The sequence below is a fragment of the Hyperoodon ampullatus genome (genome assembly GCF_949752795.1).
Source record: "Hyperoodon ampullatus genome assembly, chromosome: 3".
Classification (NCBI taxonomy): domain Eukaryota; kingdom Metazoa; phylum Chordata; class Mammalia; order Artiodactyla; family Ziphiidae; genus Hyperoodon; species Hyperoodon ampullatus.
The window spans coordinates 12,548,725-12,573,406 of record NC_136916.1 but is presented as its reverse complement, the minus strand read 5'-3'; the positions used below and the strand labels follow the sequence as shown (position 1 = coordinate 12,573,406).

The 24,682-nt window shown below is 41.9% G+C and overlaps 1 protein-coding gene across 1 annotated transcript in view; it reads right to left on the bottom strand.

Annotated features, from left to right (window-relative positions):
• Positions 1 to 24,682, bottom strand: part of LOC307049470 (uncharacterized protein C10orf67, mitochondrial) — a gene marked incomplete at its 5' end in the record, with an annotated part of 113,038 nt that overhangs the window by 67,284 nt on the left and 21,072 nt on the right. Inside the window, 2 exons of the mRNA XM_079699049.1 lie at positions 220 to 367; positions 6,603 to 6,758. Coding sequence (XP_079555175.1) covers positions 220 to 367; positions 6,603 to 6,758 — 304 coding nt within the window. The remainder of the gene's footprint in view (positions 1 to 219; positions 368 to 6,602; positions 6,759 to 24,682) is intronic.

The following is a 24,682-nucleotide window of genomic DNA, read 5'->3' as shown; positions in this document are numbered from 1 at the left end:
GGCTTAAAAAACAACCACCCTGAGTTAAAGAGGCATGGCTAGGGGAGTATGACCAATTTCTGTCTCAAGAAAAGAATGAAAATCAAAAGTGGCTAACAAACTGATGTTTTAAATGTAAGTAACCAAACAAACATATGTTTGGAAAAGACAAGCATGGCTATGAATTTTATAAAGTGCCCAATGTACAGAGTTTTCTCAAAAATGACTTTAAAATGTTACCTAATACTGAATTTTCTTTTAGATTGAGTTGGATTTCTTCTTTGAGTTCTGAAATGACTTGAAGCAGGCTCTCATTTTCCACTTTGTACTCCAAATTTTCCTTTTCCAGAGCTGTTCTTAGAGGGCTGCCGTCTTTGATAAAAGAGTCCTAAAAGATGGAGAATTCCATATTTCTAAGCAGGGAGCCAAGGATTTAAGTATGCAACACAAGACAATACAGATACAGAAGAGCTATCATATAATTTTCTGAATTCTATTACACACTTATAATATGAATAGTAAAAAGGAAGGAGACTAAATAGAGCTTGCTGGGAGAAAGGCTGCAGTACATTCTGTACAAAGACCACAGCACATGGGGACAGTTTATTGACAGGAATAATGCATATCATACTGTTTGTGTGCCCTCATCATTCAGGTCAATTCATTATGGAGGCAGCTGGGGCCCCTCCACCCACACTTCCCTCTGTGTGTGTCTGAAGTGCTGTCCGCCCCGTAACCAGGCAGGCTGGGGAGACCGCGGATGGGCAGCAGCCGGGGGGTGGGGGGATGGGGGGGAGGGCAGCCGCGCGGGGGGTGGGGCGGGGCAAAGCGCACGGCTAAGGAGGGAGGCTTGTTGCCTTTGTGGCATTCCCCAGTGTCAGTGCTGCCAGTGTCATGAGGAGCACATCACATGTCAAAGTGGTGACGTTTTCAGGCTGGGAGCCGCATGGAGTCCATCAGGCACACGGATAACCACACAGTTGGTTTTCTGCTTGGTGAAGGAGCCACCCAGAGGCAATTCATATTCTGAACATTAACGTGGCTTTGCATGCCTGTCACACTGGGACTGTGCAGGCGTTTAATGCTATTGAGGACTTCGGTTTAAATCTCTATGCAAACAGTGATTACCTTGTAAGAAGGTTTCAGGATAACTTACAACAAAAGACTTTAAAGTTATAGTTTTAGTAAAGCAAACTCATTTACATTTTTATTATGTGCGTCTTTTGTTTAAATCCTGCCATGTCCATTACGGGAGAAGCTTTTTCTTACGCAGTAGAAGCTTATGGGGACAGCTAGTCTTCTTTTCTTCTTCTTCTTCTTGTTTGTTTCAAAGCTTTTGAAAACATCTGAATATGCTTGCTTATGGCTGTCTAGATTTCATTGCCGTACTTTTTTTTTTGAATTAAGATGTAAAGAATTGGAGAAGCTGGTGCAGAACTTTATACTTCATGTTGATAAAATATTAAACTGATTATGCAATCTCAAAATACTAAAGAGCATGCTTGAAAGTCATTGTATTGTTACACTAAAAGAGAGAAGCGTCTACATGCCTTCCTTCAAAATTTATAGACACTAGAAATACTTCTGAACTTTAAATTAATCTTCAGATGAATTATAAGCGATTCTTTTTGTAGCAATGCCATGATTACAAATACACAATAATAAATTCTCCTCTCAAAAACAAAACCATTCCTCCCAATATAACTGGTGTCCCTTTGAAACTATACTTTTATTTAACTTTAGAGATATCTGAAAGTAAATTATTAAAAATGTTTTCCTTGTGGTCATAATGGTTCAAAAGAAAAATAAGTGGGTACAATGTTTTACAGTACATGAATAAATCCTTGAAAAACAACAAGTGACTTACTAATGAAGTTAGTTATATCAGAGTTAATATTTAAAATAATGTTAAATTTTGCACTAAGCCCAATTATGAATCTTCATGATTTTGAGTCACCATTCCATTTAACCCCAATTCATTCCTAACTAACAAATCTAATAGCTAATAAACAACACTGTTTTCTTAATAAAGAATCCCAGTCATTAATTTCTTGTCCCACATGGTTCAACTTGAGAACATCACAGAATGTATTTATAGACTAAAAAAGCTTTCTTAAAGACAAACAACATCTGCCTTAATAGGCTTAAGCATACATTTCCTAACAGTGGCAGAAAATGAACATCCACTGTGGATTACGTGAGCACCCATTATTATAAACTAAACGAGAACTATTTGAATTAATCAGATGAAGTGTAAAATTTACTAGTGGTAGTAGCTAACCCCTAAGTGGGTTTTCTAAAACTCTGGTAGAAAAGCAGGAAACAAGGAACACGTCCAACTCGAGGGGTTTTTTTCTCTACAAATCCACCGACAGCCCCTGTTCCTGAGAGGTTAACCTTTAGCTCTGTCCCCACCATCTGTCAGCTGCAGGAACTGCAAGTAATTAACTATTCAGATTCTCACAGCAATGAGGACACTCATTAGCAAAATGAACAAAGGGATAGTTCTGGGCGGCTACGGTCATCTGTTACACTCTGAGTGGCAGGTTTTGTGGTGGTGTTCCTTCTACCATCTGCCCACACCACTAGCTTTGGCTCACTTAAACCATGAGACTTCTTTAAAACAAACTGCATTAACAAACCGAAGTTAAGAAGGATGGAGATCATTAAAAGGTGGCTAACTAGTTAAAGCTATTAAAAGCCACATTATAGCCTAAGACAGCCTGTGTGTGATTCATAGTCACTCTGGAAATTTAAATTTATAAAGTAACTTGCCAATTGAGAGTTTTTCTATCGTGTAGTGAAAGCTAGGACTTCAAGTGGTGGCTTACATGCTATTTCTCTTGTGAGCCAAGATGTGCAGTATGACTGTTCCCAGGTTTCAGAATCCCAAACTGAGTCATGAAAGAATCGTTTCTGAAAACAGGTGTACTCCAGAGCCTTGCTACTCAAAATGTGGTCCAAGGACCAGGAGCCTCAGCATCACCTGGGAGCTTTTTGAAAATGCAGAATCTCCAGCCCCAGCCCAGAATCTGTATCTTAACAAGAGCTGCAGGTGACCCATACACACAATAACACAATAAAGGCTGAGAAGCACCGTTTGGAGCACCGCAGGTGCTTTCCCAGCAGTCTCCCTTCTGCCATATTGGCGTCTCAATCCTGCAGGCTCCACATACACTACTTGGACATCTCAATTTGATGCTGCGGCTGGAGTGGGCTTCTGCTGCATGCCCATGCTGCATGACAGTCACGGAGAAGAGCAGGTGCTTTCCCAGTGAGTGACAACCAGGAAAGCGGCACACTGGGGCAGTGCAGCCCTGCAGAGCTGCCACTTTTGAATGACAGCTCTGTTTCAGAACTGTCAGCAACCAATAGTTACGTTCACCTATTGGTGGGGGTGAGAGGATGTGGGTGTGATAGTTGCATAGCTCATCCATGTTGGGTAAGAAAGAAAACTGAAAAATCTTCTCAAAACAACTCCAATTGCACTGAAAGCACATGCATGTGCCTGGGCACACAGACACACAGGCACACATACCTCGACAGGCTAGTTTCTTTAGCAACTCTCAAGTGGATTTATCAGCGTACTGCATGTCAACCTGATAACTACAGCAGTGTGCCATTAAGTCATTGCAGGTTTTTACAGAACCTGAAAAGACACTCAGCCCTTGAATGTAGTTGGTCTGGGGTTGGGGGGGTGAGGTGGGGGCAGGAATTCAACATTAAACATGTTCTGACCTGGAGAGATGAGGCTTCTGGAACTTGAAGAGATTCCTTTTTCTGATTTCCATTTTGTCATAAATATAAGTTAAACTAGCTGTTTATTAAACCTTCCCTTTCCTATCATATTCTTAGATTTCATTCTACAACAGTCCTAGAGAGGGATTATGACTATTAACTATACAGCGATTTATATAATTGGACTATGAGAAAGAACAAACTAGAGCGTTTCCTTACTGTTTATTCAGTTTGCTTATTTCAAGCTTTTTGCAAGTTTTTTCCATTGCTGAATTGAAATTTTCTAATTGTTTCTCCAAATTCGGTTTTCCAAATCTAGTTTGATACTTGCTGTCGCAAGTTTTTTACACCACTAGAGGGAGCAGTCGTATTAGATGAAATTTCAAATTTAAAAGGTAAATCACCTAGAACTTGAGTGGCATGGCGTTCTAGGAAAGCTAGTTCTTAGAGGATCTTTAAAAAGAAAATTTCAGACGTTTATTTTATATAACCCGTGATCTGCTTTTGCAGTGTTCATGTCCGTCCTCCCAAATGTACACTAGCCCTGCTCTGTGTTGTCCTCAGTTAGCCTGGTGTTTTGCTGGGGTCCTAAGGAGCTGGGAAAAATGTATACACCCGGTTCATCAGAAGTCTCACTCTCCTCAAATCTTAAGGTGTTTACAGAAAGACTGATGTGATATCCTTGGGGACAAACTACAGTGAAACAACCAAGGTCTTCAGGATGCCACCCGAGCCAGAGAACGCCTTCTTATACAAGAGCGGGGTGCAGCCTCCCACTTTCTGTGGTCCTCACCAAGCCCCACCCACCCTCATCCTCTATACTCAGGCCGTCCAGACAGACCAGTTAACGTCCAGACAGACCAGTTAACGGGTTGAGGACACTCAGGGGTGTAAACATGCCAAAAAAGACCTCGTGTTTTACTGGAAGAAGCTCAATTACCAAATTGGGATGTTCTCAGCAGTGCATTTCATGGAATGTAAACCACATGGTCGCAAGGACTTGTGTATTTCCTCATAATGATAACTAGAATTTATATGCATGTCTTTCTTCAAGGAACTCACGGCATTTCACATCCACTACAACAGGTATCCTCCTCATAACTCTGTTGGCTAGGCAGGTATCACCTCCCATTTCACAAATGGGAAACAAATGGATCAAAATTGACTTGCTAACTGATACTGGACATTGGTAGCCAAGGCAGGATTAAAAACCAAAACTGGCGGAGCAGCTGGGCCCGTGAGCCATGGCCGCTGAGCCTGTGCGTCCGGAGCCTGTGCTCCGCAACGGGAGAGGCCACAACAGTGAGAGGCCCGCGTACCGCAAAAAAAAAAAAAAAAACCAAAACTGTTAGTCTTTTTTTAGCCTTTTCTATTAAATTATTTTCTCCAAAAAATAAGAGTAAATGTAGACCCAAGACAAGAAAAGTAAATGCAAAAATTGGATGTGCCTCTCCCTCCAAGGCAATCAGAACATGTACAAAGAAATAATATTCAATTTTACTAGGTCTACGATAATAATACTTAATAACACATTGCTTAGAAGATGCTCTGGTTTTTTTTAGAACATAGAGAATTCTAACAGATTAAACAAAGCACTCCTTCCCCAGTTCGTAAATAAAGTCCTTTAGAATGGTGCAAGTTCAATTTCTTATCTTTTCTAACTTTGGGGTTTTAAGTAAGAATACTAGTGTGGGACTTAGATAAACCAAGGACTGCACTTAAAGGGCCCAGAAACCCGCAAGTGTTTCTTCTTAGTGTTAACACTTTGATGTATAACTTCTCAGGCTTTTTCCATACATATATATGCGTCGATATTTATGTGTAATATACACAGGTATTAATATACACTATATATTAATTATAACATACATTATAATGATATACCTATAGACCATACCATAATCTATTATAATAATATAATGTGTATATATATATATATATAGCAACTTTGATTCTTCCTCTATACAGAGGATAAAGCTCCTCCCTCCTCATGCGGGCCTTTGGATTCAGCTGGACCTCGGTTCTCATGCCACATCAGCATTTACCAGCTGCGCCCGGGGTGTACGTCAGCTTCCTTATCGGTAAACTGCGCTGTGATGTGAGGAGGTACCCCTGCCAGTTGACACTCAACAGGCTGTGATTCTCTGGCCTCCCTGCTGGCCTCTCCTACTCAAACCATCCACTTCTTGCTCTTAGAACCTAATACGAAAACCCCTCTATGGCTCTGGGCTGTGCTTGGGCAGTAGAGCCGGCAGCTCAGAGCTGATCTGAGATGAAAATAAACTCGCCTCTAGGGTCCACACTTTCCAGATCCTTCACATTCACCTCCTTGACAGGCAGCTAAGCTCTCCTTTCTGCTTTCTCTCTCTTTGCTTTTTTGTTCTCGTCAGTGCTTTGAGCAGTAGAGCAGCTCCTGGCTCCTACTGCAACGGGGAGAAGAGGGCGAAAACCCTCTGAGAATTTTCCGTCTTGACATTTCCACTTAAGGTCATTCTGTTCCAAGTTGGTTTCTTGGAAGCCTCTGACTTGAGATTGTTTTGTGTCTTTCAAATTATCTGCACTGCAAAAGAGGTGGGACTCTTCCGAATTAAAACAAAAATCTCTTTACATTCTCTTCTAGGGTGGGGAAATTTTTGTAGTGGGAGATAGGTTATTTTATTTCTATTACAATTAAAAATGGAGAACAATTATATTGCTCCTATTTATAATTATTATGGGTTTTCTAGACTATGGTGTCGAGCAGAAAAGGGTTGGACTGGCTTATGTTGTGGAGAGATACCCAAAATACATGCATTGTAATCCCTTTATTCCGACCCCAAGCTTTTAGACAGTTGTAACTTCATTTATATGTATTAAAATGAATTACTCTTTGCTGTGAAACTTACAATTTTTTGAGATCCAAATTCTTCATATTGGTCCAGTTCTTCTCTTAATTCCTTAATGAGTTTTTCTTTCTCCTTCAGTTTTTTTAACAAAATCTTCATTTTGACAGTCATTGCGTCATGCACAGGTGTCTTCTCTTCTTCTACCTCAAAGTATTGCTGGGGGGAAAAAGCAGCATTAAAAGTCAGACACCATGCTAGCACCAGCAGAAACCATTTCATGTTTTATTCAAGCTCCTGTCTTGTAAAGTTATTTTATTTTTGCAACTTGCACACAAGTTTTAGTAAACAACTATGTTTATATTGAACAATACACTAAAGTGTCATGGTATACGGCACAGTATTATTCTATGAGACAAAGCATGAGTCTGACTGCATCAGCCATGCCAGTAATAATAATAATAATAGTAAACCTTAATAGTAAATCCACATCATGATTGTGAATGTCCTACCTCGATCTTCCTCTAGAAAGGAAGCCAGCAAAAATTTTGACTATGTAAGAAAGGAAATGTACTTCAGTGGTGCAACTAATTCCCTCAGTGGTTTGGAATGGAGATGTGAAAAGAAGAAGAAGCATTTCTTGACAGCCTATTTTAAGCATTGAGGTGCTAACCTATTTGCAGTCATTACTCTGAAGAATTGTATCACAAGACCAAAACAAGGAAAAATGCTTTAAAAATGATGCTGTGCTTTACTGCCAACATATAAAAATCTCATTTTCAACACATACATGCAAAAGCATTTTGTCCATTTTGGACTCTTTTGGGAATTACAGAAGAATTATTTTAGTTTTGTCATTTGTTTGTTACTAATACATTTGGACATATGGACATACAGGAAATATAGTAAAACCTAACCATATCTGCTAATATATTATATTTCAGAGAGTTAGATTTACAAACTAAAATTGCTCTAATGTTATATGATGAACCCCGGCAGACTGAGAAGAAGAATAACACATCGAGGTAGCATTAAGAGTCAAGCTAGGGCTTCCCTGGTGGCGCAGTGGTTGAGAGTCCGCCTGCCGATGCAGGGGACACGGGTTCGTGCCCCAGTCCGGGAGGATCCCACATGCTGCGGAGCGGCTGGGCCCGTGAGCCATGGCCGCTGAGCCTGCGCATCCGGAGCCTGTGCTCCGCAACGGGAGAGGCCACAACAGTGAGAGGCCCGCGTACCGCAAAACAAACAAACAAACAAACAAAAAGAGTCAAGCTGAGGGCGTAACACTGACACAGTCTACACCACACTAATGAAAAACATCAGTAAGTGAATATGCAGTAGAATTAAAAAGAGTGAAAATAGAACAATCCATATGACAATATTAGCTTTTTAATTGGGAGATTTTAAAGAACAGCACTAAGTATGTAGATCTATTCTTCACATCTACTCTGTTTATGTCTACAGTTCAAACGCTCTGCAGAGACTAAGACAGTTACCCCACTGGTGCTCTGAGTGTAAGTGACAGGGCAGCTCAAATCCAACAGGTCTGAGCGGAGGTTCCCCATCTTCACTCTCCTCCTTTCTACCTCCCCCATTTAGAACAGCAGCCCAAGCCAGAAACCGATTTTCTGTCATTTTAAGGACCCCCTCCTCCCCTCACCTCACCGAATCCGTCCAACCCACCCCTAAATCACTCCCGAGCCCACCCTCCCCTTCCCTGTTCCCCCGCCTTCATGTTACCACCAAATCCGGGGTCCGCTCGCCCGCACGCAGCAAAGCCGATCTACCGACACCGAGTTGCGATGCCGTGTGTTTATTGTAAGGCGCCGAGCCGGGAGTCCAGGACGGCTAATGCTCAAAACACCCGAACCCCCTGATGGGATCCAGCAAAATATTTTTAAAGGCCAGGTGAGGGAAGGGAGCCCAGGATGTGCGATCAGCTGGTGCACCATTCTCAGAGTGGCTGACGGTGAGGTAGCAGTGGAGGGGGGCTGTCACAGGGGTTAATATTATCAGTCCTTAGGCTCCAGGAGGCCTGGGGGCTGGGTGCTCATGGTCATCAAGTGGTTAACATCTTCCATTTGGTGGAGGTTTTAGCATCTGTGAAACAACTCAGGAAATGTGCATCAGATACTGTTATCTGGGTACTTCAGAAAGGAGCTATAGCAGGGGACCTGGGGGAGGGCTCTGTCCCCGGAATGCCCCCTAGGGTCCTGCTCAGTTACAGTGGGAGTCCTTGTCTTCACCTGGACTATTGTACTAGCCCTTAACTCACCTCCCTGACTCCTCTTTTGTCCTCTCCAACCAATCTCCACCCTGTGGCCAAACGGATCTTTCTAAAATGCAACTCTCCCCGTCCCCATAGTCTAAAGTCCAAATCCCTTAGCACAATGGACAAAATAGCACCCCTGTTGCTCTGCTGCTGGCTGACCTGGCCCCTGACTCGTGCCAGCCTTCTGTCCCCTTCCCCAGCCAGCCTGGGCATTTAATCAGTGCTGATACTCAGCAGGCAATTTCTCAGAAGCACCATGGGACCACAGGTCTCCACGCACTTGGAATTTCTAGGCCACCTAATCAGCTCTTACTTGTCAATCTCCTGAATGGCATTAGAATAGGTTAGCCTGGGCCTGAAGACCAGCTCTGTCACTTACTTAGTAGCTTTGTGAGCTTGAACAAGTTTCTTAAATCCCCTGTGCCTCAGTTTTATCATCTGTAAAATGGGACAAACAATAACACTACCTGAATTGTTGTGAGAATTAAATAAGATAATGCATGTAAACAATTTTGGACAGTGTTTACAGCACCGTCAGCTCCCAGTATTATATCTCAGTGTTTATTATTGTTGTTACTGTTTGTCATCCAAACCCAGATGCCACCTGCTTTGGGAAGCCTTAGCATCCCTCCCCTGCCCACCTGCCTTCCACTGCTCTGTTCTTTCTATATCTTATAAACATTCTTCTTGGGTCCATTTGTTTATTACTTGTTTTTTGCTCACTAATCTTTATGTTCTGAATGGGATGGATTCATTTGTCCTCCTAAACAATAGCAAAACAAAGATGCTTCTGACAAGCTGGCCGAGTCACCTCCTTTATAACACAGCACAAATGACCTCTGGGAGCTCATTTAAAATCCCACCAGAAACTGGGCTGAGATGCTGCACACACATGGCATCGCTGGGGCCAACCTGCCTTTAGGATGCACTCGGCCCCTCTGGACTTCAGGGCAGCGGGGGCCAGAGTTTGTTGGAAGAAAAAAAGTTTCACTTTTGACATTTCATAAAGTAATCGTAAGGCCCAAACACACTGCATTCATTTCTCTTCATCTCCAGGAATGCTTCTGATGTTTTACCAGTGTTTATTGAATGAGCTGGGCTCAAGAGGTGAGCAGAACGCAGGTTTTTATTTTGCACCACCCCTTCACATCTGATATCCTGTTCTCATGTTTCAATCTCTTAGAAGAACTCTCGGGAAAGTGCCAGGACTTTTTTTTTTAACTCTTAGATAGCTACAAAAACACAGAAAGAAAGAAAAAGAAAGAGAGAGAGAGAAAGAAAGAAAGAAAGAAGAAAGAGGGAAAGAAGAGAGAGGAAGGGAGGAAGGAAGGAAAGAAAGAAGGAAGGGCCAAAAAAATTTTTAAAAACCCAAAACTCAAACCCCCAAATTCCAATCCAGCTGACTCTTACCCATCAAAGCTCCTGACCTTTCCCAGTCCCAGGCTCCCTTACACTAGCAGCCTGCAGGGGAGGAGAGGGGTTGAGCCTGGCTTCCTTTTCTAGTATCCAGAGATTTGGTCAAACACCAGCCTAGATGTTGCTGCGAAGGTATTTTTCATGTGAGGTTAACATTTAAATGAATAGACTTTGAGTAAAGCAGATTATCCTCCACACTGCAGGTGGGCCTCATCCAATCAGCTGAAGGCCTTCAGAGAAAGACTGAGATCCCCAGAGGAAGAAGGAATTCTATCTGCAGAGTGTCCTCAGACTTGAGCTGTAACATCAGTTCTTCCCTGGTCTCCAGCCTGCCAGCCTATTTTTCAGATTTCAGAATTGCCAGCCTCTGGGACCACAGAAGGCAATTCCTTAAATCTCCATCTCTCTCTCCCCCTCTCTCTCTCCACACACCCTACTGGTTCTTCTCTGGAGAATCCTAATATCTACATCAAAAGAACATACATTCACACAATGCCTCCCACTCCAGCCCACACCACAGCGTTTATTATGGACGGCTCGTCTCCTTTCCATAGTACGGTGCCTTCTCTGGCAGTTAAGAACTGGTGCCCATGGTGCTTGAGGCACTGACATCTGCTCCATCCTCCCTCCCTTCATGTAACCGATCTTCTGACCACACTGCACCCTGAGAGCTTGGCTCTGACGCAGGACACAGGGAGGGGAAGGAGGCAGGAGTGTATCTTTGGTCTTTTAATTCACGAGGGCAAGAAAATTTTATTTTGGACTTGAATTCTTTTCTTACAAGAAAATTTAATATTTCATTTTTCCTTTGGCAGTCGAAAGTAGGGGGTTAATATTCAAATCTGGGACATAACTGTTGGCTTTTTATTATTAGAATAATTTTATGATGCTCTTTGACCTCATGGGCAAAACCTCTTGACAGACAATATTGGTCAACACAGCTGGATGTAATCTGGGGTGAATAACAGACCAGGAAGTAAATTCTCAGTAGGGGATACAAAGTGACCTTGGAGTTTGATGTAAATGATGCACTCTCCTAACCCGATGCTGAGTCTTCTGGGTCACCAGCAGTCTCGGAATCCCCAGAGTAGCAGTGGTTGGTATTGGGGGGCTGCATCATGAAGGTGGGAGCAGGCCTTTCCTCTCCCCCAAGGCTCAGACCCACGCCTAGTTGATCACAGGCTAAACAGTTACGTTTAATGTATTAAGGGAAGAAGAAAAACCCAGGGAATGTTGCTTCCTTCCATGTGGAGTGACGTCCTCCATCGATTATCTGATTAAGACCTTGGAAAAAGGAACTTGGTCACATCTTGGCCACCCCCCCCCCCGCTTGCCTTTCTCTTTGGGGAGCAGATGGTCTGCTCTGGCAGGAAGAGACCTCCTCAGCCCACTGCTGCCTGTGATGGGAGTTAATCTGCCAAATTCCGGGGTTCAGCACTGAATAGCCTGTGTTATCAGTAAGACGCATGATCTCCATCTGCTGGCTCCCTGACTTTATTTTAACTGGTCTAGAACCTCAGTAGGGAAGACAAGTATTATGTATCAAGTCTCATAAATACTCCAGTAGTATTTATCTCTCAAGTTTGCAAATCTAAGCAGGTCACGAAAGCTGCTTACAATTCTACAATGATTCTTTGATGTCTTTGAGATAAAATATAAATTCTGTAGGTTCCTTTTCCTGTATCCCCTCTCAACACTTTCTCAGCCTTCTCGTCTTCCAGTCATACCAAAGGACTGGCAGTTCCCTGGCTGTGCCTTGAAACTTAAACGCCTCTGTGATGTCAAGTGGGCCACCTCCCTGCCTTTCTCCCATTTTCCTTAAGCTTGACAAAATTCATCATTGTTTGTTGGGGCCCAGTGTAGGCCGCCCTAAAGTGTGCCTCAATGGCATATTGACTATTTTGAATTAACGTTTCTTAAGAAATGGGACACTCTGACCCTCGTTTCTGTCTCCGTGGAAGCAGGAAATCACTCTCCCATAAGAAAGGTGCCCTCCCTACATCTAGAGGTGGAAGGACACCCTTATCACATCCTGCCGCACTAGAGAAGGCAAGGGGGTGATCACACAGGAGAAAGAGCAGAGTTAAGGGGGAAGATGCTTCACACAGCTTGTGTCTCAGTGACTACGGGATGATTTAGTTTGTAACTCTTTTCTTTATAGTCTTTAGTTTCTTGCCATTTCATCTAAGCAGTCTTCTCTCTCACTCTCTTTTCAACAAAAAGCCTCACTCAGGCCATTGCTCCAGGGAAGGGAATTGGTCACAATCCAAAAGCATGTGTCCTGCCCTTAGCAGAAGCCCATCATGGTTTCATAAGTCAGAGTACAGAAAATTCAATCCCCTCCAAATACTGAAATGTTGGTGTTTTATTGCACAGTACTGTTATTAGGACTTTAAAAAAAATCTGAAATAAAAATCATTGAACACCTGGACAGTATTTGCTGCATTAAAATTTGGAATCTAGGGGCTTCCCTGGTGGCGCAGTGGTTGAGAATCTGCCTGCTAATGCACGGGACACGGGTTCGAGCCCTGGTCTGGGAGGATCCCACGTGCCGCGGAGCAACTAGGCCCGTGAGCCACAACTACTGAGCCTGCGCGTCTGGAGCCTGTGCTCCCCAACAAGAGAGGCCACGATAGTGAGAGGCCCGCGCACCGCGATGAAGAGTAGCCCCCGCTTGCCACAACTAGAGAAAGCCCTCGCACAGAAACGAAGACCCAACACAACAAAAATAAATAAATAAATAAATAAATAATTAAAAAAAAAAAATTTGGAATCTAAAGTTAGTGCTCTTGTTAGAAAGGGATCTTCTATATCCCTGCAACCCTCCAGAGGTGGAAGACAATGATAATCAACACAGCAAGGCTTCTATTTTAAGAATAAATACTTTGCCCGTTCAGAGACTATTTTTTTAATAAGGTTTCCTTTTTTTAAATATAAATTTATTTTATTTATTTATTTTTGGCTGCGTTGGATCTTCATTGCTGCACACGGGCTTTCTCTAGTTGTGGAGAGCAAGGGCTACTCTTCATTGTGGTGCACGGGCTCTAGGCACACGGGCTTCAGTAGCTGTGGCTCGTGGGCTGTAGGGCGCAGGCTCAGTAGTTGTGGCATGGGCTTAGCTGCTCCGCGGCATGTGGGATCTTCCCGGACCAGGGCTCAAACCCGTGCCCCCTATATTGGCAGGCAGATGCTTAACCACTGCACCAACAGGGAAGCCCACCGTTCAGAGACTTTTAAAAACAATTTTAGGGTTCCCCTGGCAGCAGAGTGGTTAAGAATCTGCCTGTCACTGCAGGGGACACGGGTTCGAGCCCTGGTCTGGGAAGATCCCACATGCCGTGGAGCCACTAAGCCCGTGCGCCACAACTACTGAGTCTGCGCCCTAGAGCCCGCGAGCCACAACTACTGAGCCCATGTGCCACAACTACTGAAGGCCGCACGCCTAGAGCCCGAGCTCCGCAACAAGAGAACCCACCATAATGAGAAGCCCGCGCACCACAACGAAGTGTAGCCCCCGCTGGCCGCAACTAGAGAAAAGCCTGCTCGCAGCATCAAAGACCCAATGCAGCTAAAAATAAAAATAAATAAAAAATAAAAACTATTATTTTACCATTTTAACAAACTCATTTTTTAACATGACAGCCTTGAAACAGATTTGGGTAATTCTGAATTGAATCTTCATCTACATTTGAGAAAGTAAAGAAGAGGACAAACCTGAAATGCTTTCCTTGAAACAAGCACTGCTACTTGCTATCCATAAAAAGGTTGCAGTTCTGCAAAATGAACTACGAGTTGTTTGCAAGATCTCTTCAAAGTTACCAAAAAAGACACGTTGAGTATTTGATGGGGAAGACATCATGGGAGAATATTTGAAGTCAAGTTATAACCATTTTCCATTCCAGTAGATGATGGCTTAGCCAGAGGGGAGAAGACATGAATATCAGGCTTTTCTCCAAATATCTGAGTGGGGACACTCAGAAGAGGAGTTAGTTCCATTTACCTTTCCTTCTGAACACCGATTATAGTCTCACCGAAAAGGAAGGCATTGACATAAAAACTTAGGTATTAAAATCTGCATTTTTCTGCAATCCATTTGAGTTTAACTCTAGTCTTTTTTTTTGTCTTTTTATAGAAATATAATCAATATGATGCTACACATGAAGCATTTTGCAGAGTGCCTGGGCCATAGTAAATAGGTCGCTAAGTGATAACTGCTTTCACTGTCATTAATTATCTGCCTAGGGAAAAGGAGGAAGTTTCCCCAAGCACTGTTACTCACAGATCTTTAACTAATGCCCTGTCACCAATGCCACCTAAGACAAAAGAACTGGAGCCCCAGACTATGTCAGATTCCAGGAGATCAGGTCTGCACAGAACAATGGAGGTACAGCTTATGCAGGGCTCTCTCTACTCCTGTGTCCTTTTCTCAGAGTAAACATCCCTCCCCATCCCCCTCTTCTCCTCCAAAGTCCCCCCAACAGTCAGTTCCCTAAGGCCCTCTGACTGGCCCAGACTTTACTCACAGAAGAAAGAATACCCACTAAGAAGGTAATGACTTCATTCATTAGCCCCCAGTTAGTAAAGGAGAGGGAGGTGATTTGATTCGAGGAAATGAAATTCTGATGGTTCTATTTCAAGCACTCTGGATGTGCCTAAGGCTTTTGAACAATAGGACGTATTCTCCTCTTACTCTGGCACCCTAAGAGAGCTCTTCTACACAAAGAGTCCTGCAAGAACACATGAGCATCTATTCTGTACATATTCATAGGACCTACTATGCACAGTTCTGGGCTAGTCACAAATTATTCTATGTATAAGAAAAGCCTCATCATTCAGTGTAGACAGAGAACACAATAAAGCTGCTAAGTCTCTCTAAAATTCTCTTTAAAAGACCTGGGAGACCATCATCTAAAGAAGCATCTAAGTCCACGCAGTACGTAAGACACAGGAAGTGAGCGTATTCCAAACTTGAAAGCAAAATTAAACCATGTTCCGTGCCAAAGGGTCTGAACTGAGAATCACCTCCACCAGGCTGCCAGCCTTCATCTGTGCTTCACCTTGATGCCTCTGCAACACACACGTCTTAGTCTAATTCAGACTGTTCAGTTTTATAAAAGCCACAGGACTCTCTTCTCTGCCAGGAGCTACGTGCATCACATGGGGTGTGAGGCTGGTTATAGGTTTTCCCAATGCATTAGTGCCAAAGAACTGTGTCCCTACCCCAATTCTGCTCCCTCCTTAGGATACACGTTTCATTCCCCACCTTGACAAGGCGAGGAAGCGCCCAGTCCTTCTCCATTCAGGAATGAGGGGCAGAGTCTAAGCCACTTGGGCCTCTGTAAAGGGACTTGATTCATCTCGGCAACGCTTTTATGGGAGCATGTAAGAACCCAACCTCAGGAGTCAGACCACCTCTGTGTCATCCATTCTAGCCTGATTTTTCTTAATCTTCTCTGGTTCCCTGATCCCCATTTGGCTATGTACACCTAACATCCATCTCAAGTCCCTCTGACTTTAACTCTTTTTTGACCTACTTTTCTGATGCAGTTTTGGCCTTCCCCCATAAATATATATTCTATTTTTACTTTATTGCCCAATGCACCAAGACTGTAGGTTAATGACATTTCTACAATCAGCCCATCTCAAAGGACGAATTAGTCTGACCCTCCTTCCATCCAGCTGCTCCAACAAGGAATGGATTCAATAAACTATTCCAAACAAAAAGCCGTTCTTATGTTTAATGATGAATTATAGGTAGGATTCCCTTCAAATTCAGTGGAAATGATCACTCTCTTGAGTACTATTTAATATTGTTCTGCAACTTCTGCCTAGTGTAAAAAAGTGATATACATTTGAGAATTTAAGACATATTATCATTTTCAGTTAGTAGGTGTAAATATTTAGAAAATACAAATGGGACTTCCCTGGTGGCACAGTGGTTAAGACTCCACACTCCCAATGCAGGGGGCCCAGGGTTTGATCCCTGGTCAAGGAACTGGATCCCACATGCATGTCGCAACTAAGGGTTCGCATGCCAAAACTAAGGAGCTGGTGAGCCACAACTAAGGAGTCCGCCGGCCCCAACTAAGACCCGGCGCAACCAAATAAATAAATAAATAAAATAAAATGAAAAGAAAATACAAATAAATTAAGAACTGTTCAAATGAGATCTGATAATCCCACATTTGGAAATCTATCAACAAAGTGGTTGGAAACAGTAGTTATAAAAATGAGTGGTTTCCCATCAAAAACATTATGCCGAAGTAAAAGTCAATTGAACAATCCCACTTATATGAAATAGGCAGAACAGGTAAATCCATAGTAACAGGAGTTTAGCAGTTGCCAGAGATTTGAAACAGGAGAAGAAAAGGGAGAGGGGAGAATAGGGAATGACTGCTCATGGGTAAAGCTTTCTTTGGGGGGTGATGAAACTGTTTTAAAATTAGCTTAGGGTGGGAATTCCCTATCAGTCCAGTGGTTAGGACTCGACGCTTTCACTGCCGGGGCCCAGGTTTGATCCCTGGTCAGGGAACTAAGATCCCAGAAGCCATGCGGCCAAAAAAAAAAAAAAAAAAAAATCAATTAGGGTGATGGCTGCACAACTCTGTAAATATACTATAAGCCATTGAACTGTACACTTTAAATGAGTGAATTTTATGCTGCGTAAATTATATCTCAATAAAGCTGCTAAAAATCAACAGTTTCCATGTATATCAAAATACTCAAAATATGACAAAAATTATCTCATCTTCTAAAAACATAAACTATTTAGGAATAATTTAGTTGTATGAAAAAGATATACAACCCACATAAACAAAATTATAAAACTGCATTGAGATACATGAAATAAGACATAAGTGAATCAAGAAATATTCTTGGATAGGAAGACTGACTATTCTAAATGATACAAATTTCTTCCAAAATTCATGAATAAATTTCCAAACAGTTCCATTTTAATAAAAATGCCAAGGGAGGCCGTTTTGGAATGGAAGTAAACACAATTATTTTTAAATTTATCTGGAAAAATAAGAGAACAAAGACATTTTCGAGAAAGAGAACTAATGAAAAAAGACCCAAACTTACCAGATATTAACATATTATAATGCTAAAAACATTAAATACCAAAACAGCAATGGAGAGCTATAACACTGCATAGATAATCTTATATAGCCACAAAATAGCAGAGATAACCTTGAGATAAACCTTATTGTTGGCATATGATGAGTGTTAATTAAACAAGGAGGCCATCAGACTGAGGTGGCTCTAATACCTTAGCAGCCTACTTAAGCAAACCCAAACCTGAGCCTGTAAATGCCTCAAGGTTAAGAAATCAATACCTAAGGACAACCAGTCACAAACAGACAATGAGGCTTTTCCACAGAAGGCAATCCCTCAAGCTACAGCCAATAACCTCCTTGCTTTGCTTCTTCTACCTTTTCTCTTTAAAAGTTTATCCCCTGACTCCTGTGTTGGAGTGCTCCTAACCACTTCTGATTTAGTGCTGCCTGGCTCGAATCAATTTTCGCTCAAATAAACTTAAAAAAAAATTTGTTCTTTTTACTCATCCCTCCCCCCTTTTATTGAAATATAATTGACATACAATATTATATTAGTTTCAGGTGTACAACATAGTGGTTCAATATTTATGTACATTACCAAATGATCGTCACAGTAAGTCTAAGTTACCATCTGTCACCATACAAAATTATTACAATTTTATTGACTATATTCCTTATTTCGTACATTACCTCCCCATGACTTATTTTTGCTCAAATAAACTCTTAAAAATTTAACACGCCTCAGTTTATCATTTAACACGAGAGAAACATCATAAATCATTGAAAAAGGAAAAGATATTCAACAAATGACGTTGGGAAAATTGCTTATTAATTTGAAAGCTAGTGACAGTCTCCCCAACTTTTATCCCTCCTGTCTCTCTAAGGGATTTTTTTTTTTTTTTTTTTGGCTGTATTGGGTCTTCATTGCAGTGTGCGGGCTTCTCATTGTGGTGGCTTCTCTTGTTGTGGCGCTCAGGCTTCAGTAGTTGTGGCACGCAGGCTCTAGAGCGCAGGCTCAGTAGTTGTGGTGTACAAGCTTAGTTGCTCCTTGGCATGTGGGATCTTCCCGGACCAGGGCTCGAACCCGTGTCCCCTGCACTGGCAGGCGGATTCTTAACCACTGCGCCACCAGGGAAGTCCTCTCTAAGGGTTTTTATATGCTCCTAAATCCCTCTGTGTCTGAGGGACCTAGAGTAGTGTGTTTTCTTATCTGAATCAGAGCTGATACATTTCCAAGACTAAAAGAAGCTAAATAAAGTGTAATTTTTATCAAAACTTTTTCTTTTATCTGAAAATAAGGTAGTATAATATCACACAAGAAATTGTTTTAACAGTTAAATAGATTTAAAACCTTGCTCCATAGCTGAAAAAGCACTTGTATCTGTATCCTGAACTGGTCTCCAGAGGGCAGCAGAGAGTCATTTACACTCAACCAAAAGTGTGTACTTGGGCTGTTTTTTCAACTCTTCTGTTCTTTCTTATGACTAAGCTTAACAAACTGGGTGGCCAGGATTTGGAAGGCTGTCTGAGGCCATGGATCAAAGTGATGCCAACAAGCCAAAGCAAAGATTCAAAGAATCACTTTTATATCTTTAAAATAATTCTTTAATTAGATAAACCAATGAACCACAATTAATATACTGTTGGCTAAGCATATTTAACCAGCACATGTTTATGAAACACTGATGCATATAAAGCATTTAATCCTTTCAGGGCTCTCTATTCCTAGACATACAAAAAGTATATAGAAAGAGTGATAGTCACTTATTCTGTCATATTTTTTGAGCATTTGATACACACTAAAAGTTTATCAGTGACCCAGAAATTGTTGAAGACACAAAGGGTTATAAAAGCATGTTTCACAAAAAAAAAAAAATCATGTTATTCTGACTTACTTTGTAAACAACAAAAATTCTGGATCGATAGGTGAAATGCTTCTATAAGCTGACGAAGTAAGGAATAGTTCAGCCAAAATTAAGTGAATGCAGACATCCAGAGACTTATGCAGGACGCTGAAGCTGGCCTGTACTCCAGGGCATTGCAAAACCAGGTAAATTTGAACTTTGGTTTTCACCTCTTAACAGGGCACAGAGAAAAGGCATCACATAGGTCTTCCTCAAAGTGGTGATTCTAAATAATAGGAGACCACCCCATTAAGGTTGAGACACCAAAGGGCCATCTCTTCAGCGTGAGAAGGAACTAGAAGTAACCACCTTGAACCCTGTACCTCCTCCCATCCCAGTAAAAGTGAAATTGCCTCCTGTCTGGAAACTTGGCTCAAAGTACAGAGGTGGAGAAAAGTCTCTTCTGAGTTTTATAAGCATGAGATGGCCCACATTCATACATCTGGGTGGTCTAAAATGCCTCAAGCTGAGAATTAGGTTAAAGCGGTCACAGACCCAGGAGTCTCGCAGAAGCAAACAGAAATCTTCTCTACAGAGACTCACCTCTATTCCAGGCCTCAAAGAATTTCTGCAGAAATATGAGTTCACAGTCAAAAATCATGAAACCCGAAAGTAAAGGACATATCATGAGCGACAGCCAGTACTTATTAGACCCTCAAAGATGAAAGACATGGAAATTATGAAACATGGAAGATCAATCAAGTACACTGAAATATATTTATAGAAATAACAGGACAAGTTATGGGCAAAGAGCCAGAGCCATTAAAAAATAACCAAACAAACCAAACATAGAACTCCTAGTCATAAAAAACATTATAAGTGATATTTTAAAACTCAATGAAAATGGAGAAAATAGTAATAAAAATATGCAGTGGGGTTTAAAAATATAGGATTAAAAGATACGAGAGTAATGAGATATATATTAAGCCTTTATTCCAACACATTTTTGAGTTTAAAGGAAATAAAGGCCCTAGACAAATATTTCACTATATCTGACTCGAAAGGAATACAAAACCCAAATAGTCTCATAATCAGTAAGGAAATTGGGAGTTCAAAATATGTCAATCAATCAGTCCACTCCTCTAGGCCCAGGTGGCTTCTCTGGCAGTTCTAAATATTTAAGGAAGAAAAAGTTCTAATTTTACACAAATGCTCCTAGGAAACAAAATGCGGGTAACATTTCCCAGCTCATTTTGTGAAGCTACCATAATCCTGATTCCCAAACCTAAAAAGAATAGTATAAAAAAGGAATCTCAGGGCTTCCGTGGTGGCGCAGTGGTTGGGAGTCCGCCTGCCGATGCAGGGGACATGGGTTCGTGCCCCAGTCCTGGAAGATCCCACATGCCGCTGAGCGGCTGGGCCCGTGAGCCATGGCCGCTGAGCCTGCGTGTCCGGATCCTGTGCTCCGCAACGGGAGAGGCCACAACAGTGAGAGGCCCGCGAACCGCAAAAAAAAAAAAAAGAAGTATAGCTCACCACACTGATGTTCACAGGTTTAAAATATCCTAAGCAAAAGATTAACACACTAAGTTCAGGAACAAATTTTAAAAAGAAAAAACACATCATGACCAAGTTGGGCTTATACAAAGAAAGTAAGGTTGATTTCACATCTTTAAAAATCAGCTAATTAATTTCACCACACTAATAGATTAAGGGGAAAAAATCATATGGCCTCTCAATAGATGCAAAACCCCCACATTTTACAAAATTAAAATTCATTCATGATTTTTTCAAAAGTCTCTTTGCAAAAGAAATAGCCTGATAGTATCTACAGCAAGTATTATGTGTAATGTTGAAATACTGTATTCAGTATTGATATAAAATAAGGATGCTTGCTGTCATCACTTTTACTTAACAATATGCTAGATGCCCCAACAGTGCAGCTGGCAGAAATGAATGAATGAATGAAGAAATGGTGTAAAATTGTAGGACAGCAAAATCTGCCATCCCCAAATGTGTCTCTCTGGCATGAGGATTAATTGGGCTGATTATTTTTAAGAAACAGAAAACTCAGAAAGTTTTTCTTATTACCTCCCCATTAGCTGCTTAAAGAATTTAGATAAAGGGCCTGTCTCCAGAATGGAGCTATCACCGGAGATATCTCTAAAGAATATGGACTAGGTGTGCTGGGAGAAACGTGGCAGGGCCTATAGATCAGGGTCCACACTGTATCCCATTGTCTCTGCAGGACCCAGCAAACATTTGTTTATCAAACATTTGCTTTTCCATCTCTATTTCCTTCCTCCCCCTTGAGGTCCCAAACCATACCAACGTCCTCTTTTTGTCTCCAGGGAAGCCCTATAGCAGCATTTTTAAAACAAAGCACAGAACGTGGAAACCATGAGGAAAATATAGGAGTTTCACTACATTAGTGTAAAAAAAAAAAACCTTTGGTTTATTAAAGAACACTGTAAGAAGAGTAAACAGGGGACTTCCCTGGCGGCACAGTGGTTAAGAATCCGCCTGCCAACGCAGGGGACATGGTTTCGAGCCCTGGGCCGGGAAGAGCCCACATGCCGCGGAGCAACTAAGCCCGTGCACCACAACTACTGAGCCCACACGCAGCAACTACTGAATCCTGCGTGCTCTAGGGCCCATGCTCCACAACAAGAGAAGCCACAACTACAGAAAGCCTGTGCGCAGCAACGAAGACCCAATGCAGACAAAAAATTTAAAAAATTTTTAAAAAGAGTGAACAAAAAACCAAGAGAAGACATGTGCAACACATAAAACAAACAAAAGATGAGTATCCAAAATATGTTTTTAAAAATACTCTTATTAACCAAAAAGAAAACAAATAACACAATAAACAATGAATTTGAACAGGCACATCACCGAACACGAAAACTGAATGGCCGATACACATATTTTTAAAAGGGTTAACCATATTAATAATCAAGGGAAACACAAATCAGACAAAATGAAATAGTTTCATGTCCATGAGATCAACAAACATTTAAACATCTGACAATATCAAGTCTCGACGAAGAAGAGTAACAAATATTTTCATATTATGATCAGTTTGGAAGGCCCTTGGCCTTAGATAATAAATATGAAAATCCACATACTCTCCATTCCACTCTTACAAACATACTTTAAAAGCACTCTCGCACATGTGTACCTGAGACAGTACAAGAATGTTCAGAACAGAACTGTAAGAGCAAATGGCAATTTCATATGCCTCAACATAATAAAAATTGATAAGGATTACAGATATCTTAAGGGCACTTTACTATATCTGAAATCTGTGGTCAGTGGACAGAAAACTGTAAGCCTAAACACTAACACAGGATAATAAAGGGCCAGAAAAAGACACCAACACCAAGGAGTGTCATCAATTTGTACAAGAGCTTATTTGTTTCACAAACATTTAGACTGCACTTATCATGTGCCCAGCACTGTTGTAAGTGCTTCACAAGGATCAGTTCATTTCATCCTCAGAACAGGTCTATGAGCTGGGTACTAATAGGATCCTCATCGGACAGATGAAGAAACTGAGGCAGAGAGGGTGAGTATTTTGCCCAAGGTCACATGCAATTAAGTGGCAGAGCCAGGATTCGAACGCAAGTAGTTTGACTCCCAAGTCCTTGTATTAAAACATACACTATGCTAACTCCTAACCATGATGCTATATTGTGCTGGCAGAACCACTAGGGAAGTAATTTATCCAACAATTGCAATTAAGTCGCTTATTGATGTGAGCATAAGGATACCATTCCAGCTATCTAGTTATTGCTGCATAACACAGCTCCCCAAACTTAGTGGCATAAAACAACTATTTATCATGCTCACTCACTAAGGAATTAGGACAGAATAGCAGGATGGCACGCTCTTGCTCCTTGCCAGGACCCCAGATGGCAAGACTAAATGCCTGGGGGCTGGAGGACTTGAAGGCTGGGCTCAGTTGGGCCAAGGGCCCCAGTCCCACATGCAGACTCTCCAAATGGCTTGGGCTCCTAACAGCATGGCAGCTGGATTCGGAAGGCGAGAATCCAGAGAGCAAACATCCCGAGAGCATAGGATGTAGTTGCAAGGCTTCCTTTGTCCCTGCCTTCAAAGTCGTGCAGCACCACGTTCTGTCGTTATGACCAAGTCACGGAGGCCCCTCAGATCCAGGGATGGGGAATTAGGCTCCACCTCTGGGTGTGGGGGAAGCAAGGTAACCTTGCGGAAGAGCAGGTGAGTGGGAGACAGTGTCAGGGTCACCTTTGGAAACACAACTTGGCCCAGAGTCACAGAGGCTGTTGACAGGGCAATAGGTTCTGGGATATTTTTAGCCACAGGTAACTGAACAGGCAATTAACAGTGGCTTAAATTCTATGGGGGTTTTCGTCTCATGACATAAAAGGGCCAGAGGCAGGGCAAGTCCAGAGTTAGTTAGTTGCTCGATGATGTCATCAAGGACCCCAGTGCTTTCTGTTTTTCTAGTCTGCTACCCTTAGCACATCCTAAGTATCCCACTCCTTGCTTTTAGGTTGGCTGCAGCAATTCCAAGCATCAGAAGGAGACATAATAATGTCAAACAAAGAAAAAGAGGGGCATATTTTCCCTTGAGTCTCTTTTAATTAAAAAAAAAAAAAAAAAAGGAATAGGGACTTCCCCGGCAATCCAGTGGTTAAGACTTCCGAGCTTCCACTGCAGGGGGCAGGGGTTTGATCCCTGGTGGGGGAAGTAAGATCCCACATGCTGCAAGGCACAGCCAAAAAAAAAAAAAAGAAGAACCTCCTTTCTAAACCTCACAGCTAACTTACCTTCAGGTCACATTGGACCTGAACTTGCCCTTGTTCATGCCATAGCTGGGAAAGAAGCTGAGAAAGGATCTAGCATTTTGGCTTCATAGTAAGAAGTGCTTCTGCTAATAAAAAAAAAGGAAGGGGAAGAATGACAGTGGAGCCACCAGTATCTGCCACAAGTTCAGGCAACCTCCCTTCATTTAGCAATTATTAGCTGATTGCTAATTGTGTACCAGGCACAGTGCTAAGAGGCAGGGCATGGCGGTGAGCAAGACAAACAACCCTACCCTTATAAGGCTTACAGTCCAGCACAAAACAGAGACATGTAACAAGCAATCACATAATTAAAACAGAGGTGTTCAGTACCATGAAAAAGAGGTATGCAATCAAAGCATGATTTGCTGTAAATAAAGCAATATTTCTTTATGGAAATATACTGAATGAAAGACAAGATTATTGTTATAAATACTAAAAGAATCACAAGGTCCTCGCTAAGATGAAAAAATAATGATTGGAAATGATGAAGAGAAGGAATCATGGTGTCTGGCAGATAGATCGCATCCCCATCATTAGAAAAGTTACTCCATTGAGGATCTGAGACTGTTCCCTGGGATTTACTACAGACCTGATGAAGCTTCTCTTGAGACTCCCTGACCTCCTTCTATCGAACTGCACGCTCACCAAACAAACTCTGGAATACTGCATCACTTGCCCAGGTGGACTAGATACCAGACTGGGATTTTTCAGTTTCTGAAAAGTT